Source organism: Dama dama, chromosome 25, assembly GCF_033118175.1.
Source record: "Dama dama isolate Ldn47 chromosome 25, ASM3311817v1, whole genome shotgun sequence".
Taxonomy (NCBI): Eukaryota; Metazoa; Chordata; class Mammalia; order Artiodactyla; family Cervidae; genus Dama; species Dama dama.
The window spans coordinates 10,578,847-10,597,534 of NC_083705.1; the positions used below are offsets into that span (position 1 = coordinate 10,578,847).

At 48.5% G+C, this 18,688-nt stretch overlaps 1 protein-coding gene across 1 annotated transcript in view; it reads left to right on the forward strand.

The window, feature by feature from the left end:
• DOCK2 (dedicator of cytokinesis 2) overlaps positions 1-18,688 on the forward strand; it is a 459,408-nt gene that overhangs the window by 389,478 nt on the left and 51,242 nt on the right. Inside the window, exons 33-34 of the mRNA XM_061129423.1 lie at positions 784-932; positions 12,044-12,129. Coding sequence (XP_060985406.1) covers positions 784-932; positions 12,044-12,129 — 235 coding nt within the window. The remainder of the gene's footprint in view (positions 1-783; positions 933-12,043; positions 12,130-18,688) is intronic.

Genomic DNA, 18,688 nt, shown 5'->3' on the forward strand with positions numbered 1-18,688 from the left:
GGTATCTGATGTAGCCAGGGGTGGGATGGGCTTGTGGCAGAGCTTTTTTAAAGTGTATCTATCCATGGGAAGCCAGGTAGTAATGGGCAGATGTTGAGGAACGGGCAGGAAAAACTATGTCAACAAAGGAGCACGATGTGCACAGGCCTGGTGGAGAGGTGGCTGGTGAGCTGGTGACCCTGGAACCAGGCCAGCGTGGCGGCAATGCCCGGGGTCAGGGGCGGGGACACAGGAGTGCCTAGAGATGAGGAAGGAGGAACAAGAAGCTGTAGTTCATCTGACCATAAAGCAATGTTTTAACTCCCACTATTACACTGACCATACTTTATAACAGGTTTTTGGCAGCAAATTTTGCTTTTCTTGTTTTCACAAAACAGTTGGTAAAAAAGCACGTTTCCAAATCTCAGAAACATGGCTTGTGCTGCAGACAGACATCATTTCAAGTATCCCTGTGATTTGCCATCACTAACACACTCCATCAGGGCCCTATTTGCAAAGGAGATGATGCAGGTGAAAAGCCTTGTAAACAGCGATGTGCCTTCCACACGCCTGGGTTATTATCCCTAACAACGGAGCTTGTTTTCGATGATGCATGCATTGTTTACAAGAGTTAATATATGTAAAGTGTCCAAAATGGTGCCTGGCTCCGGGTAAACAACTGTATAAGTGTTAACTTTTGTTTTTACTGTTCTGCCTCCCTTTTTTCTTTTCCCAGGCTTGGTCTGATTCTCCTATGAAATCATGATAACGGTCTCATGGGCCCATGTCCCTCTTCTCTTTCAGGCCAGAACAAAATCTGCTTCATCCCAGGCATGGTGGGACCCATATTAGAGATGACTCTTATCCCTGAGGCTGAGCTCCGGAAAGCCACCATCCCAATCTTCTTCGACATGATGCTGTGTGAATATCAAAGGAGTGGGGATTTCAAAAAGGTAAAAAATGAGGCTGGAAACTCAGGCCAGCATCCCTAATCCCCAGCCCATTTCCCCATAATGGTACCTTCATTCCGTCTGCCTGCGCTTCATTCAGAGGCTGGGAACATTGATTCACATGCCTGGAATGAGCTGGCAGAGCGGATTTGGTCAGTGTTCTATCATGCTTTCCCGCCAGAGGCCAAGATTAAAATACACTTTCTTGCTGGGTATCCACGTGGTCCCTTTCTCAAAAGTATAGGAATCCTACTTCCCTGCAGAAGAGCCCCCTCAGGGTGAGTCCCAAGGGGCTGCTCCTCCCCCTGCACCCATCTGACGCCCACCTCGCTCCAGCACGTCAGCTTCTGCAGTAACACAGAAGATGTGAACGTCAGACTTGGCCACGTGTCAGGTTGCCAGCAAGCAGAGGCGCAGGCCCTGACGCTCAGGAGGGCCCTGCAGAGCTGTGGCAGGGTGAAGTGGGGCTTTCCCCAGCATGCAAGGAGGGAGCCACTTGGGGCAAATTCAAGGGCCAATAGTCAAATGTTTTCATTGAAAATTCCGTTGGACTGGAAGAATGAGGCTCTTTTATGGGCCCAGCCACTCCAGACACTTGTGCCAGTGAAGTAAGCACTGGTTTCCACAGCAAGGTCCTGGCTCCATTCAGAAGTCAGGCCCAGTTTAGGTAGGTTGGTCTTTACGTCCTGTCAGGTCTGCCTTAGCGATGCGACGCCCTCAGGTCTTGCCCTTCTGTCCTCCCTGCCCCCTCCTCCCCTGGTGCTTCCCTAGTTGGACTCCCTTCTCACCCTGGCATTCCTGCCTCTCATTCTGTACCACATCCCGCACCAAAAATTTTTCCTTAAAATAGGTATCTAAGTGCCTTCTAAAGGGCAGCAGTTTCCAAACTGCTCTTCCTTAAAATCCTTTCTGACTTTATTCTTCCTTTGCTCATTGGTTCCCTAATCCTCATCCAATGAAGTCCAAACCCTGTCGCCTACATTCCAGGTTCTCCTTACTCTTCTTCAGCCAGTGTTCCAGCCATTTTCTCCAACTCTGTCCACCGCCTCACCTGTTCTCCAGGCATCCCTACCACTTACCTGAATTGTGTTGCCTTGGTGAGCATCCTCTTCCTGCTTCCTCTTCCTCTGCTTCTCGGCCACATTCATGGTCCTGCCTGCCAGCACCGTCTGCGTGCTTCTGAATCCTGCAAAGCCCTCCTCAAAGCTCATCCTTTAAGAGACCTTTGCTCTCTATTCCTCTGTCATTCCACCTAATGAATGGGGTCGTCCCCTGGCTCCTCGCTCCAGGCCTGTGTTCATTGTAAACTCTTTCCCTAGTTGCTTCTCCTCATTGTTGCATTATCAAAAGAGACAGGACAATCAGGCTGACTAATGGGGAGCTGCCCATGTGAGCACCAGCTGTGTGCTTGACCAGAGCCCAGCTGTGGGATGAGCAGACCCAGGTGTCCCTGCCTGGCTCAGAGCAAGCAAATATAGACGGTATCCCCAGGGGAGGGAGGAAGCCAGGCCTCCTGAGCTCCATGCTGCCCTGATGGCCAGACCCGGAGCACACCTCAGAACTGGGGTTTGAAACCGGGCAGCCTTGTGGCAGTGCCCGACGCCAGTAGGTAAGAGAAGAACCAGGCGCCCAGAAAGCGACAGGGCTCCCTTTCTAAAACGTGCTGTGAGAGGAAATAGCAGCACTCAGAGGAGCACTCAGCAGGCCTCTGCTCCCCTCACAGCGGGGCCTCTGCTCCCCTCACGGCGGGCTCCTGCTCCCCTCACGGCGGGCCCCTGCTCCCCTCACGGCAGGGCCTCTGCTCCCCTCACGGCAGGGCCTCTGCTCCCCTCACGGCAGGGCCTCTGCTCCCCTCACGGCAGGGCCCTCTGCTCCCCTCACGCAGGGCCCCTGCTCCCCTCACGCAGGGCCCCTGCTCCCCTCACGGCAGGGCCTCTGCTCCCCTCACGGCAGGGCCCCTGCTCCCCTCACGCAGGGCCCCTGCTCCCCTCACGGCAGGGCCTCTGCTCCCCTCACGGCAGGGCCCTCTGCTCCCCTCACGGCAGGGCCCTCTGCTCCCCTCACGGCAGGGCCTCTGCTCCCCTCACGGCGGGCCCCTGCTCCCCTCACGGCGGGGCCTCTGCTCCCCTCACGGCGGGCTCCTGCTCCCCTCACGGCGGGCCCCTGCTCCCCTCACGGCGGGCCCCTGCTCCCCTCACGGCAGGGCCCCTGCTCCCCTCACGGCAGGCCCTCTGCTCCCCTCACGGCAGGGCCTCTGCTCCCCTCACGCAGGGCCCCTGCTCCCCTCACGGCGGGCCCTCTGCTCCCCTCACGGCAGGGCCTCTGCTCCCCTCACGGCAGGGCCTCTGCTCCCCTCACGGCAGGGCCTCTGCTCCCCTCACGGCAGGGCCCTCTGCTCCCCTCACGCAGGGCCCCTGCTCCCCTCACGGCAGGGCCCCTGCTCCCCTCACGGCAGGGCCCCTGCTCCCCTCACGGCAGGGCCCTCTGCTCCCCTCACGGCAGGGCCCTCTGCTCCCCTCACGGCAGGGCCTCTGCTCCCCTCACGGCAGGGCCCTCTGCTCCCCTCACGGCAGGGCCCTCTGCTCCCCTCACGGCAGGGCCCTCTGCTCCCCTCACGGCAGGGCCCTCTGCTCCCCTCACGGCAGGGCCCTCTGCTCCCCTCACGGCAGGGCCCTCTGCTCCCCTCACGCAGGGCCTCTGCTCCCCTCACGGCAGGGCCTCTGCTCCCCTCACGGCAGGGCCTCTGCTCCCCTCACGGCAGGCCCTCTGCTCCCCTCACGGCAGGGCCTCTGCTCCCCTCACGGCAGGGCCTCTGCTCCCCTCACGGCAGGCCCTCTGCTCCCCTCACGGCAGGCCCTCTGCTCCCCTCACGGCAGGCCCTCTGCTCCCCTCACGGCAGGGCCTCTGCTCCCCTCACGCAGGGCCCCTGCTCCCCTCACGCAGGGCCCCTGCTCCCCTCACGGCAGGCCCTCTGCTCCCCTCACGGCAGGGCCTCTGCTCCCCTCACGGCAGGGCCTCTGCTCCCCTCACGGCAGGCCCTCTGCTCCCCTCACGGCAGGCCCTCTGCTCCCCTCACGGCAGGCCCTCTGCTCCCCTCACGGCAGGGCCTCTGCTCCCCTCACGCAGGGCCTCTGCTCCCCTCACGGCAGGGCCCTCTGCTCCCCTCGAGGGGCCTCTGCTCCCCTCACGGCAGGCCCTGCTGTCAGGCCTTTGCGGGGCTCTTCCTCCCATTCTTCACCTGACGAATCCTAGTCTCCTTTCAGCTGTGGCCTGCCGTTTGGAGAGAGCCTGTCCTTCCTCCTGGGGGCATTGGGGCATCTGGATGCAGGACCAGAGGTGTGCCCCAGCGGGAGGTGCACGGTGTGACTGGGCAGGAAGGGGCTCGGGGTGGGAGGACGAGGCTCACAGGCAGTCTGTCTGAGCAGAGTTTCTTCTGCAGCCTCGTCACCAAATTTCCCTGCCTTCTCCTCTAACCACAGTGAAGTAGCTGATGCTTTTGACTGATACCCTTTACCCCTCATGAGTATGTCACTTCACCCCAGACCATCTCAGGGGTCTCTGTCTTCACCTGGAACTGGAATTCACATCCACTGGATTGGGACGTTTCAGCAAGAAGGCCTTCGAGTTGGCCACGCTGTGGCTGCAGTGGTCCTGCTGCAGTGGGAGTGAAATGCATCTCATCCTGCCTGCAAAGGGCTCAGGCCTGACACCTCTGCCCCAGAGCATGGCGGTGTGCTCACAGGTCTGCCTCCATCTCAAGACCGTGAGCTCTCTAAGGGCCAAAGCAGTTCCCTCAGGCCCGGGACTCTCAGTACCTGTCAAGTGCCTGACGTGAATGTAATGGGAGCCACGTCGGTGTTCTCAGTATGAGTGGAGGCACTTAGACCCCCACCCCACAGCGTTTCAGAGGAAGAGCCTTGGTAGAGAGAGGAACATCCCAGCGAATGTTTTTATAACGTAGGATAACGAGGGTAGCTCACTACTGCCTGAGTAACCCCAGGGGCATGATTAGACCAGTTGTCTTGCTGGCAAATTCTTTGTGGAGGGAGAGGCTATGGTCTTTTTGGATGACAGCTGTGGGAAGGAGTGGAGGTCCTGTGATGCAGAGACTGAGTAGAATGGTTACCTATGAGGCAGATTGTAGAGCAGGATTATGTACTGATCATCTCGAGTGTCTGAGCTCTCAGCAGGAAGGAGGGAATCCCTCTCTCAGAGAAGGAAGAGACAGCAGCATTTGACCGCAGCACTTAAAGCGGTGCTTCACCTCGGCTCGCCAGGAGGCACTGCGGTAAAGAACCCACCTGGAGTGGGCAAGCAGACGTCAGAGACGTGGGTTCGATCCCTGGGCAGGAAGATTCCCTAGAGAGGGGCTGGGCGGCTCACTCCAGTATTCTCACCTGGACAAGTCCATGGGCAGGGGAGCCTGGCGGGCTACAGTCCGTAGGGTCACGAAGAGCGGGGTATGACTGAGAGGACATGCACGAAACTGCCTGGGACGCTGCAGGACTCAGTCATTGCCTGTTCAGTGACTTAGTGAACAGAGATATTGGTTTGGCAGATTCCACTGAGACTGAGTCTTGGCATGGGATAAACTGATGATCCAAATGGCTTAGAACAACATGTGGAAAAGAGCAAATCAATTCAATAAATATGCACTGAGCACCTACTGTCTTCTGAACAGTGTGCTCTGGTGCTAGGCAGACTTGCTGCTTATAAACTGAATAAATTTGAGCAAGTTATTTAAACTTTCTCAGCCTCAGTTTTTCATCCACAAAATGTGTATAATAATACCATTATTATGGTATCATAATACCAAACTCAAGCTTCATGGGGGATGAAATGAAACAGGAAGAGATGAGACAGCTCAGAGAAAATGAGGAAGCTGCTCTGACTCCCATCGGCATCCCCCCTTCACATGATGCTGTCCTTTCCAGTTGCTCCCAGGCGGGCTCTGCCCACCCCGGGGCAACTGGCAGCAAAGAAGACCCCAGGCTGGCACATGGATGCCACTCTCCTCTTTGTTATCTCTCTGCCACCCTAGCTGGTCACCATCTCTGACCCCTCCCGTGTCACAGTCAGGACCTTACCTTTGAAGAAGAGCTCTTGTCCCCTAAATTTCACACTTTGGTGGGGCTGGGCTCCTATCAAAAAAATGTAGGCAAACAAGATGATGAAGATAGCTAGGAGGTTCCAAAGCAGTCGGGAGAGACAGAGGAAGCCGTTCCGGGAAGGCGTGATGCAAGCGTGAGGCTGTGTGAGGTCCCCCTGCCACAAGAGGGAGTCAAGCTCCTAGAGCTCATTTCTTTTCTCCTCAGCCCTGAAGGTTCATGTTAGGCATCTGTACCATCTAACTTGTTTTTTTTTTTTTATCATTTATTCATTTTTGGCTGTGCTGGGTCTTAGTGCACACAGGCTTCCTCTGGTTGCGGCTTGGTGAGGGTTGTGGTGCATGGGCTTCTCACCGCAGTGGCTTCTCATTGTAGAGCACGGGCTCTAGGGCACACGGACTTCAGCAGTTGTGGCTCAGGGGCTCAGTAGTGTATGAACTCTGTTGCCTCTCGGCAGGTGGAGTCTTCCTGGTCCAGGAACTGAACCCATATCTCCTGCATTGGTTGGTAGATTCTTAATCCCTGGACCACCAGGGAAGTCCCTGTAGCATCTAACGTATGCAAAAGTAACCTGCAGATGCTCCTTAGCAAATATCCACTTTGCAGGGTGGCGTGAGGCATCAGTGATGTGATGCAATCTTGTTAGTTGTGGATGAAATGGATTGGAGAAGCCAGAGCTACTCCCTAACCTCTACACAGTGGCAATGTTGGGTATAAGGCCTATCATGGTGACATAATGTAGTATATGTTTGGGAGTGTAAGGGACCCTTGAGTGTACCCTAAGTCAAGTACATCATCCTTTGAAACCCAAGACAAAGGTCCCACTTTGCCTCAGTTGCCTCATTTATAAAACAGGGATGATGATACCCATCTCCCTTGACTGTTGTAAAGGTTAAATGAGATTAAGATGCTAAAGATGAGGACAGTGTCAACGATGTCATGATGACAATTACTAACAAATATCAAGCCCTTAGTATGTGCTAAATGCCAGGCCAGGCTTTTCGCATGTGTTTCCCATTGATATCTCCCCTCAGCACTATAAAATAGGTGCTGCTTTAAATTTCTATTTAAAAGATAAGAAAACTGAGCTTCAGAAAGGCTTATTGCTCAAGGTCATGTGGTAGGAAAAACAGTCGAAGCAAGACTCAAACTAAGTCTGTGTGTATGTGTGTGTGTGTTTAGTCATATCCAACTCTGTGACCCTGTGGACTGTAGCCCATCAGGCTCCTCTGTCCGTGGAATTGTCCAGGCAGGAATAGTGGAGTGGGTCACCATTTCCTGCTCCAGAGGATCTTCCCGACCCAGGGACTGAACCCGGGTCTCCTGCGTCTCCTTCACTGGCAGGTGGGTACTTAGCGACTGTGCCACCTGGGAACCAAACCAAGTCTGTTCAATGCCAAAGCTTGTGGTTAAAGCCACTCCCAAGCATAGCCCACCGCTGGTCCCAGCAGCCCAAAGGACCAGAGTCTGCCCTGGGATGTACTTGACTGAAACCTCCCCTCTCCACCCCGCCCCGGAGGGCTCAGGCGTGGCTGGCGTCATCAGCTCTGCACATTCCTGGCACCCTGTAATTTCCCTCCCTCTGGGCTCTTTTGTGACCCTGAGACAAGTGCTTATTTACCCCATCCACTTATCAACTCCAAAGGAAAGTTCATCTCACAAGGAGGAAGCGTGCCAGCATTTACCATTAAACAGCTCAGCAAAGCTGGTTTTCTCCCTGAGAGCTGCTTTCCAGTAACATTCAGCAATAATAACAATAGCATTAGCAGTAATCATAAGATGATAAGAAAACCCAGTGCACACTTGAGCCTGTGCAATCCCCTAAGCGTTGGGAGTGTTAGTCGCGCAGTCATGCCTGACTCTTTGCAACCCCATGGACTGCAGCCCAGCAGGCTCTTCTGTCCATGAGATTTCCCAGGCAAGAACACTGGAGTGGGTTGCCAAAATCCCCTAGTGCTTTGTAAATAAAATGTCCCCAGTCTCCCTAACTACCCCATGCAGGAGGTACCACAGTTATGCCTGTTATTAGTCAGAATCAACGAACTATGACCCCACAGGCAAAATCTGTCCTGCCACTTGTTTCTGTAAGTGAAGCTTGACTGGACTACACTCATGCTGACTTGTTTTTATATCAGCTATGGCTGCTCTGGTACCACGACAGGGAAGTTGAGTAGTTGTGACAGAGACTGACCCACAAAGCCTAACTAAAATATTTACTAACTGGCCCTTTAAGAAAGCATTTGCTGAGCCCTGATGTAAACTGTGAAGCTGAGGATTAGAAAGGCCTACTCATTTTCCCGAGACGGTGAAGGAGATGGAGGCGACATTTAAAGCCGGTGCTTGTGTACCCCCATGCCCTAGCATCAGCAGCTCCTCTTGTGGCCCCTTGGCTGTCTCTGTTCCCACCCTGGGCTCAGCACAGTAGACAGGTCTAATCGTGCTAGCCTGACTTTTGCTGACACTTGACATAGACAAAGGGCTTAACAAAATGCATCACATACGGGGCATGATTCATGTATAGATTGGCAGCCCAGACCCTCACCACACTGGCCCTCATACCTACGTCTCTGTTCTTATTTCCACTCTTTCTTGAACTCTATGCTCCAGCTGAACTGTTCTCCTCATTTTTCTCCGTATTCCCACCTCCACACCTTTGCTAGTCCATCCCCACCTCCCCAGTCTGGAATGCCCTTCCTTTTCATGTTTATCACAGTCCATCTTTCCAAACCTGTGTATCTCCTTCCATAAATCTTCCTCAACTGTGGAAACATAGGAGATTCTTTCTCCACACAAACTACGAGCACAAGCTTCTGGTCCTTGCATTGGCCCTCAGCACACAAAAGGGAGGGAACAACATCCGCACAGATGATATGTGAACCAAGGAGAAAGCAAATCTGGTCCCTGTCTTCCATCACCTAAGGGATCCCAACCAACTAAACCGGGCTTGATCCTTTGTGCACTGGAAAGAACTTGCCTAAAGATTTCTGTCATCCATACGAGACTTTTTGTTTTGTTTTGTTTGTTTTTAATTGAAGTATAGTTGATTTACAGTGTTAGTTTCAGCTATATAGCACAGTGATTCAGATTCATACATGTAATGGTTGTATTTATTTTTAATTGTTTCCTTGGGGTAAATTCCTCAAAGTAGAATTACTTGATTAAATGATATACGTGTTTTTTAGTGATTTTGATAAATCATTCCTAGGTGTTCACTAGAAAGGTAGTATCAATTTACTCTTACAGCAGAGTTATTAGAGTGTCCCCTTAACAACAGTGGCTGCTATTGTTCTTTTTAATCTTTGCAGATTTTAATAGGTGAAAATTGGTTACACTTTTTTTAGGAACTACAAATGATATGAGCTAATACTGACTTTTTTAACTTATAGAAACTTTATATTTTTGGATGGCTAGATATATCAATTTATATTGCTTTCAGGTTTTCTATCCTCTAAGAACTATATAAATATATTGTCTCTTTTTTCTTCTACTTCTTTATCAGTTTTACTTTTTTGCATGTATTTGAAGTATTTTTATAGTTCTTAAGTAGGTTACACGGTATTTTTATTTTTATTTTTTTAATTTATTTGTTTATTTATTTTACTTTACAATATTGTATTGGTTTTGCCATACATTGACTTGAATCCTCCAGGGGTGTACATGTGTTCCCCACCCTGAACCCCCCTCCCCCCTCCCTCCCCATCCCATCCCTCAGGGTCATCCCAGTGCACCAGCCCTGAGCACCCTGTCTCATGCATCCAACCTGGACTGGCGATTCATCTCACATATGATAATTTACATGTTTCAATGCCATTCTCCCATATCACCCACCCTCGCCTTCTCCCACAGAGTCCAAAAGACTGTTCAATACATCTGTGTCTCTTTTGCTGTCTTGCATACAGGGTTATCGTTACCATCTTTCTAAATTCCATATATATGTGTTAGTATACTGTATTGGTGTTTTTCTTTCTGGCTTACTTCACTCTGTATAATAGGCTCCAGTTTCATCCACCTCATTAGAACTGATTCAAATGTATTCTTTTAATGGCCGAGTAATATTCCATTGTGTATATGTACCACAGCTTTCTTATCCATTCATCTGCTGATGGACATTTAGGTTGCTTCCATCTGAGACTTTAAACAAGCCATTCAAACTCTCTGAGCCTCAATTTCATCTGTACTAAAAACTGACACTTACTGAGGGTGATGCCAAGCAGGCGCTAGCTGCTTTCAATGCATGATAGCGTTTAAAGTGATCCTTGACTTCCAGACCTCATGGGGCTATTGTGAGGACTAAAGGTACAGAGGCAGAGTTAGGACCCAGGAATGCCTAAGGGCTCCCTGAATGTTAGTGACCTTCACCTAGAGCCTCCTTCCCTTCTCGAAGTGCCAGTTTCTTATCTAGCAGTAAAATGAGTGATGAGTTGGATCGCATGATTTGGATGGACTCTTCAAGGGATGATACTAATACAGTATGCAAACCATTTTTGCATTTTAGCCATATAAGAGACACTGAATGGCCCTTCAAAATGTTAAATAAGCCCTAAACTCAACTGGGTGAAATGCTGCTTGACACTGACTATGGGAGCCAAAATACACATCAGCTTCCTGTTGCAAGAATTGGTGTCTGGGTGCTTTCAGGCCACTTAACTATGCGTGCTTAGTCATGCCCAACTCTTTGTGAACCTGTGGACTGTAGCCGACCAGGCTTCTCTGTCCATGAGATTTCCCAGACAAGAATACTGGAGTGGGTTGCCATTTCCTCTTCCAGGGGATCTTCCCGATCCAGGGATTGAACCTGTATCTCTTGTGGCTGCTGCATTGGTAGGCAGATTCTTTACCTCTGAGCCACCTGGGAAGCCCTCACTTAGCTAGTCTGATCTCTATTATAGTTGTCACCAGTCTTGACTCTCTGAGGCATCAGTTCACATAAATATTTTAGCTTCAGGTGTGGCTTGATTCAGGAGCTCAAAAATATCACTAGGTTTCAATCTTTCCCCATCTCTTCCTCTCTGATTTCCACTACATTGGTGTCGTTTTTAGGCAGACTCCTTCATTGTGTTCCTCCCCAGCAACCTCTGGCTTAAAATCTTCAAGTTAAGCACAAAGACTTCTTTTTACTAAGAGTACCAGCGAAACCTCAGATTTGAGTCTCACTGGTTTGATCTGGGCCCTTCTTAACTCTAGGGTCTGGATAATGAAAGACACTGATCAGGTGCTTGGCCTATGTCATGTACCCACACCTGGAGCTAGGGAGATGTGTTCAGCCCACCTAAGTCCCACAGATTGAAATTAAGGCTGATGTGATTATCCAAGTATAAAAAAAAGGAATGCTAGGCATGCAGAAATAATAGTTGATCATGCCAACACACCGTCTCTTGAAGATCAGTGCTCTGTCACATACCTCAGAGCCTTTGCCCATACTCTCTGCTTAGAATGTCTTCTCTTTCCTTTCTCCTGAAAAATGTCAACATAAACCTGAGAACAAAGTCAAATGACATGGGCTGTGTGCTTTCCCTGAAGACTTTCCTATTTGTCTGTCTTTCATATGCCTGTCTCTCTGCTCCAGCACTTACCATCTATTGCTCTTCTCCACTCCCAAGGAACTCCTAAAAGGCAAGTGTAGCATCCTGTTTCATGTTGCATTCCCAGTTTCCAGCACTAAACCTGGGAGTTGCTGCTGCTGTTGAGTTGCAAAGTCATGTCTGACTCTTCACAACCCTATAGACTGTAGCCCGTCAGTCTTCTCTGTTCATAGGGTTCTCCAGGCAAGGATAATGGAGTGCATTGCCATTCCTTTCTCCATGGGATCTTCCTGACCCAGGGACTGAGCCCAAGTCTCTTACATCTCCTGTGTTGCTAGGCATGTTCTTTATCACTAGCACCACCTGGGAAGCCTGGGAGATGATAAAAGCCCCCTGAAGCCCTGGTTAAAGTCTTGAATGGACTAATTTCAACATTCAGCCTTCTAACATTGTAACTGTTGACTTTCATCTCCTACTTCTTCAGTTTGAAAACGAGATCATCCTCAAGCTGGACCATGAAGTGGAAGGTGGCCGAGGGGACGAGCAGTACATGCAGCTGCTGGAGTCAATGTGAGTTTAGGACCCAGAGCGGGAGGAGCCAGGAGGGTGGGCCTGAAGCCCAAGGGCACAGGACCCCAGGGGCTCCGTCCTCCCCTGGAGACCAATCTGGAGGCTCATGGGTATTGGAGAAACTCCATTTTTGGAAGAAATCTTGCATCTCTCTGCAGTGGCTATTTCTTTGATATTGATGGAACAGGTGACAAAAGAAACTTTGCTGTGTAGGGGAGAGGGAGATAATCCACCAGGATGTTCACTTTTGTTATCTCTTATCTGTGGAATAATTTTTGCTGTCTTTTCCTTTTTTATTTTTTAATCTTTGACACATACTGATCACAGTCAACAGATATGGAGCACATACAATCTGTGGAAACACATTAAGTGATCTCTCTGTATTGTCTCCTTTAGTTGAGTTTTCTCTGTTGGATCTCATTTCATAGCAATGCCCCTAAAGCTCAGGAACTGTCTTGTTCGAGGAGAGTAGGTCAAGCTAGTCAAGTGGACAAGCTGGGACTGAACTCAGCTCTGCTAAACTCCAGCACACAGGCCCAGTGAGGCAGTGGGCAGTGGACAGCACCTAGGAGCACTGAACTTGGGCTCAGGACAATGTTTTAGCAGCTTATTGAGATATAATTCATATGGCAGACAGTTCACCTAAAGTGATGAGTAGTGGAACCAAGATGAAAATCCTCCAGCAACATACAAATGGCCAATGTGGCTTTTAGTGTATTCACAGAGCTGTGCAACCATTACCACAATCACTTTTAGAACATTTTTGTCACCTCCCGAAAGAAAGCCCATACCCCTTCGTCATCATCCCCTCCCCTTCTTTGCGGTTTCTATGCATGTGTTTATTCTGGACATTTCATATGAATAGAATGATATAACACACAATCCTTTGTGAGTGGCTTCTTTCTCATAGCATGCTCTCCGGGTTCATCCATGCTGTAGCATGTGTCAGTATTCCATTTCTTTTGATTGGATAGACCCTATTTTGTTTATCCAGTCATCAGCTTATGACCATTTAGACTGTCTGTACTTTGGGCTATCACAAATAATGCTGCTATGATCATTCATATACAAATGTTTGTGTGGACACGTGTTTACAGTGCTCTTGGGTATATAACTAGGAGTGGAATTTCTAGGTCATATGGCAACTCTATATTTAGCCTCTTGAGGAACCATAAAACTGTTTTCCAAAGTAACTATACCAATTACATTCCTACCAGCACGGTACATGGGTTCCAATTTCTCCAAACCCCTCTGTTCATATGTTTCTTACCATTATAGACATCCTAGCAGATACGAGGGCTTCCCTTGTGGCTCAGCTGGCAAAGAATCTGCCTGCGATGCAGGAGACCTGGGTTTGATCCCTGGGTTGGGAAGATCCCCTGGAAATGGGAAAGGCTACCCAGAATATTCCAGTATTCTGGCCTGGAGAACTCCATGGACTGTATAGTTCATGGGGTCGCAAAGAGCCGGACATGACTGAGTGACTTTCACTTCACTAGCAGATATGAAATGATATCCATTGTCATTTCAGTTAGCATTTCCTACATGGCTAATGACATTGAGCATCTTTTCATGTGCACATTGACCATTTGTATGCTGTTGGAGGATTTTTATCTTGGTTCCACCACTCAGCAGCCGCACAACTTTGGACCAGTCATGTCACAGCTTTGGCTTCAGTGTGCCCCATCTGTAAAATGGGGATAGTAAGCCTCCTGTGGTTATATTGAAGAATGGACACAGCAGGTAGAAGCTGAATAAACACTGTTTGATCCGCTTCCTAACTCCCAGCGTCTGTCTCTGACACCATGAGAAGTGAGGGCTTCTCCCAAGGTGTAGGAATATGGCTCACACATCCCAAGTTCCCTCCTATTTGTAGATTCCCTGATTTGTTTGACTCTCTGATATGTAGTCAATCTTGAACTCTTTGCCCAATCCTCTTAGGAAGCTTTTAATTCAACAACAAAAGCACACTGAAGGTCCTATTCTGACCCTCGCCATGACCCTCCCTCCCCGGCCCAGCAGGCAGAGCCCAGTGGATGAGTTGAGTCCCAGGCAGCACCACCCCAGCTGGCCATGCCGCCTCCTGTCACCAGGCACAGCCCTCATTAAACAACCTGGAAAGCGAAGGCCACTCAGCTGGAGGAGAGACCCTTCCTCTGCTCCTCACTGGATATTGAGACTGATTGTCCAGGGAGGAGGTGACATTTTGCCTGTGTTAATATTTTTCTTAAAGCTCAAGAAAGGAAAATCTAAATATTGACCAGAAGTGAAACCAGGGATGGTGCTGGCAATTTCCATTCATATAAGCGGATGGGGCCCTGCAGCCAGTCTTCAGATGATCAGCAGGATTTTCAAATCCTTCCTGAGTGATTATTTATAAAAGGAGTCCTTGGAGGTCAAGGAAATTAAAAACAGCTCATTATTTTTCTCCTGAAAGAGAGGTGTGAATGATTTTTCAAAGCTAATCAAGCCCAACCCACAGTATCAGCACCCCATCAGAACACCCAGGGACCAAGTCCCTGCTCCTTCCTTTTAACTTTCTAAGCCTCAGTTTCCTTAGCTGCAAATCGGGGATAAAAATACCATCCAAGCCTTAGAGCTTTTATTGAGAATGAACAAAACACGTCATGAAAAGTACTTATTACAGTTTGTGATACCTTGTAGGTTGTCTGGAAATAGTAGCTATTATTATCCTTAATCTAGGGGATGCCTGTGTGTGCTCAGTCACTCCGTCGTGTCTGATGCTTAGTGACCCCATCGACTGTAGCCACCCAGGTGCCTCTGTCCATGGGATTCTCCAGGCAAGAGTACTGGAGTGGGTTGCCATTTCTTCCTCCAGGGGATCTTCCTGACCCAGGAATTGAATCTGTGTCTCCTACACTGGCAGGCAGTTTCTTTACAACTGAGCCACCTGGGAAGCCCAATCAGGTGGAGACTGATATAATGATTTGAAGCTATGAGCCTATGTATCATTTCTCTTCCAGCTGCTCCCATCATTCAGGGTCTCCACTAATACATAGGACCCACTCTGAGCAGACACAGTTAGGCAGGCACACAACCTGGTAACTTTTATGAATGGAACATGGCTTCCCCTCTGGTAGCAGTTGAAACCCTGAATCAGGGCACCAGTGTTAGGGTATGCAGTGGTGCTAAGTTTCAGTATTCCTAGGCTCTTGTGCAGTGCACAGCCTACACAGTATCTTGCCCCTCCCCATCCTTAGAGCTGTCTTTGGAGCCCAATCCCATCTGTCCACATCTATATTACTTAAAGTGAGAGTCCCACATTAAATGGAATAACAAGACACTTTTACCCTCCTGTATTCCATCTGCCTGGGAATATTTCTAGAAGGGGCAAGGGGGCCAGAAGCCTGAAGAGGACAGAAAAGGTGTGTTTTGGGGCCTAGATGGCAAACCAGTTCGGCTGAAAGAGGACCTGTCATAAGAAGCATACCATACATAGTCTTTGAAGGAATAAATGAGAGTCCAGTCCAGCACTGACAAAGGGTGTGGGCCTGGGCTCCTCCCTCTGAAGACCTTCCATACTGAATGCAAACCATTCTGCGGGGAGCGTGAGCCCCCTCCATCCCCACCGAGGCAGGAGCACAGATGCCGGGTGCTCAGTGTCTTGCCACCCCTCCTTCCACCAACTGAAGGATTACTGCATCACTTTGAGAGTCTCGCAGCTGTTTTTCCTTGTCACTTACACTCCACTGTTGGACTCAAAGGAAAATGCGTGACCTTGGCAGGATCAAGATTAGAACCTAGCCTCATGGGGGCCTCGAACCTAGCCTACAAATTAAGGGTGATAATGATGTCTACTTCAAGGAGATTATATGAGCATTGAACAAGATAATCAATAAAGCCAGCTTAGCTGGTTATGGTTAGTTTTTATTTCTATATCTGCTTTCACTGCTAGACCATGAACTCCTGGAGGTCAGTGAATTTCTGTTTCTGAGATCTCCAAATCCCTAGTTCCCAGAAGAATTCATGTTGAACACACAGATGGCTAGATGGATGGTGATGGATGATGGATGGATGAGTGATTTCAAACCAACCTGCCCATCCATCTCACCAACCCTAGACCATATGAGCAGTCTTCTTACCTTATGGCTGAAAAATAGAGTCAGAAACCCAAGACTTTGTATTTTCTGAACCCTTGCTTCTCAAAGAACCAGCAGTATAGCATCATCTGGGAGCTTGTTAAAATGCAGAATCTCAGGCCCTAACCCAAATCTGATGAATCAGAATCATGAACAGGTGACCCCCATGCATATTTAAGTCTGCAAAACAGCAGAGAAAAACCAATGGTTCTTAATATTGGCTGCACATTAGAATCACCTAGAGAAAAGAAGTAAAATACTGCTTACTGACTGACTCCCTTCTCCAGAGATACAAAGACATCAACCTGGGTTGGACCGTGAGTTTTGTGGAAGCTCCCTTGTGACTCTACCATGAGCCAGGACAGACAGCCACTGATCTGGCTGGGCTCACATCCTCAGATGTCTTCTACCGGGGGTCTGTGAGAAATCATGCCCCAAACACTGGGACAAAATGTCAATGCACGGTCATTAAGATTGAAAACAAGGCTTGAAGTGACCATCCCAGAAGGAGTGAGGCACAGCTGTGACTGAGGCAGACAGGGCTACATCACAGAGCAATTTGCATCTCTCCTTGAGAGCAGGGAACAGGTGCTTTTCCTACAGCGAAGATGGATTTGTCTGATCGCAGCCACAGTTTGAGATGTCATCTCCTTGCAGTCTGGTTTGGCTTCTGGGCAAAATGACCCTCCAGAGTCCTTGCCTTCCTTACTTTCCCCCTCTTAGGAACTCTTGAGACCTAAACTGCTGCGGGCAGAGTAGGCAGAAACAGATGTAGCCTGAGAAGTGCTTGTCTACTCAAGATGCCTGCGAACACGCCAGTGTTTCTCTGCAAGAAATACTGAAGTGATTGTCTTGATTCCCAAGGTCACCGCTACTAGCAGAGTGATACTGGGAAGGGCATTTAACCTCTCTGAGCCTTGATTACCTCATCTTCAAAATAAGAGGAGTCATTTTTACTTATCAGAATGACCGTTATTATTTCTTAAGAAAAGGTGATTAGACAGTGTCTGGCTCAGTGGTAAAGAATTCACCTGCTAATGCAGGAGACGAAGTAGACGTGGGTTCAATCCCTGGGCTGGGAAAATCCCTGGAGAAGGAAATAACAACCCACTCTAGGATTCTAGCCTGGAAAATCCTGTGCACAGAGGCGCCTGGAAGGCTACAGTCATGGAGTTGCAGAGTCGGACACAACTTAGCAACTGAGCATGTACGCATGGTGCAGAATAAGTGATTAAGAAGTAATCATTAAGCAAAATTTTAATCCACCTGTCTCTCTTTACCTAGCCTGTGGGCTGCTTAAGAGCAGGCATAATTCTTTATATTTTTATGTATATTTTTATCTTTCTCCCCACCCCCACTCTAGCATATTGCCTAGCACTAATAGTTACTTTAGGAATGTCACCACTTTAGTTTTTGTTACTAAGATTTAGAATATTAATATTACAACAAATGTAACTTGTTCAAATAACATAGGAACATTTAAACTGAAAAATGAATGATGTCCTCTTCTATTCCTCCACCTAGACCCTTTGTCTGAAGCAATGTGCATTTAGAGTTTGGTGTTTATCCTTCCTGATGGTCACATTTATAAACACACAAAGACACATAAAGTAGACACATGCTTCCACTCACATACAGCATTTGGTGCGTGAGGGCAGTTGCTGGAACTAGACTATTGTTACTAATATTTACCAACAGTGTGACCCTGGACAAGTTAGGTGACCTCTTTGTGTGTTAATTTCCCCAGCAGCAAATATTTCATAAGATTGTGATGGTAGATTAAATGAGTTAAAATTTGTAAGATGTTTAGAATAATGCCTAGGACATGGTAGGTTCTTTGTAAGATGGTTAAATAAGAAAACAAATGTTGTTCTGAGATTCAGTTTTCTCAACTATATATTTTATAGAGATTTTTGTGTCAAAACATTGATCTCTGATACTTTCTAATGGCTTCATAGAATCATATTTTGTGAATACACTTTAATTGGACATTTAGAATGGTTTACTATTCGACACAAATTCTAAGTATGGAGAAGGAAACAGCAACCCACTCCAGTATTCTTGCCTGGAAAATCCAATGGATGGAGGAGCCTGGCAGGCTACAGTCCATGGGGTTGCAAAGAGTCAGACACAACTGAGTTACTTCACTTCACTTCACTAAGTATTATAAGTATACCCTTACCTACTTATGGGATTATTTCTGTAAAATAGATTCCCCAAATAGAATTATTGGATCAAAAGATATGTATTTTTACAATTTTTACAGATACTGTGAAAATTGCTACCCCAGAAAGTTGTACTGATTCACTCCCAATATGGGTCTATAAAAGTAACTATTTCCCCATACCATTGCCCACACTAGAATTTTATTTTTATTTTTTCTCAATTTGTCAGTGGGGGAAATTTTTAAAATACTTTCTACCCTATATGGTCAACATGCCCGTGAGGTCGCTTCAATT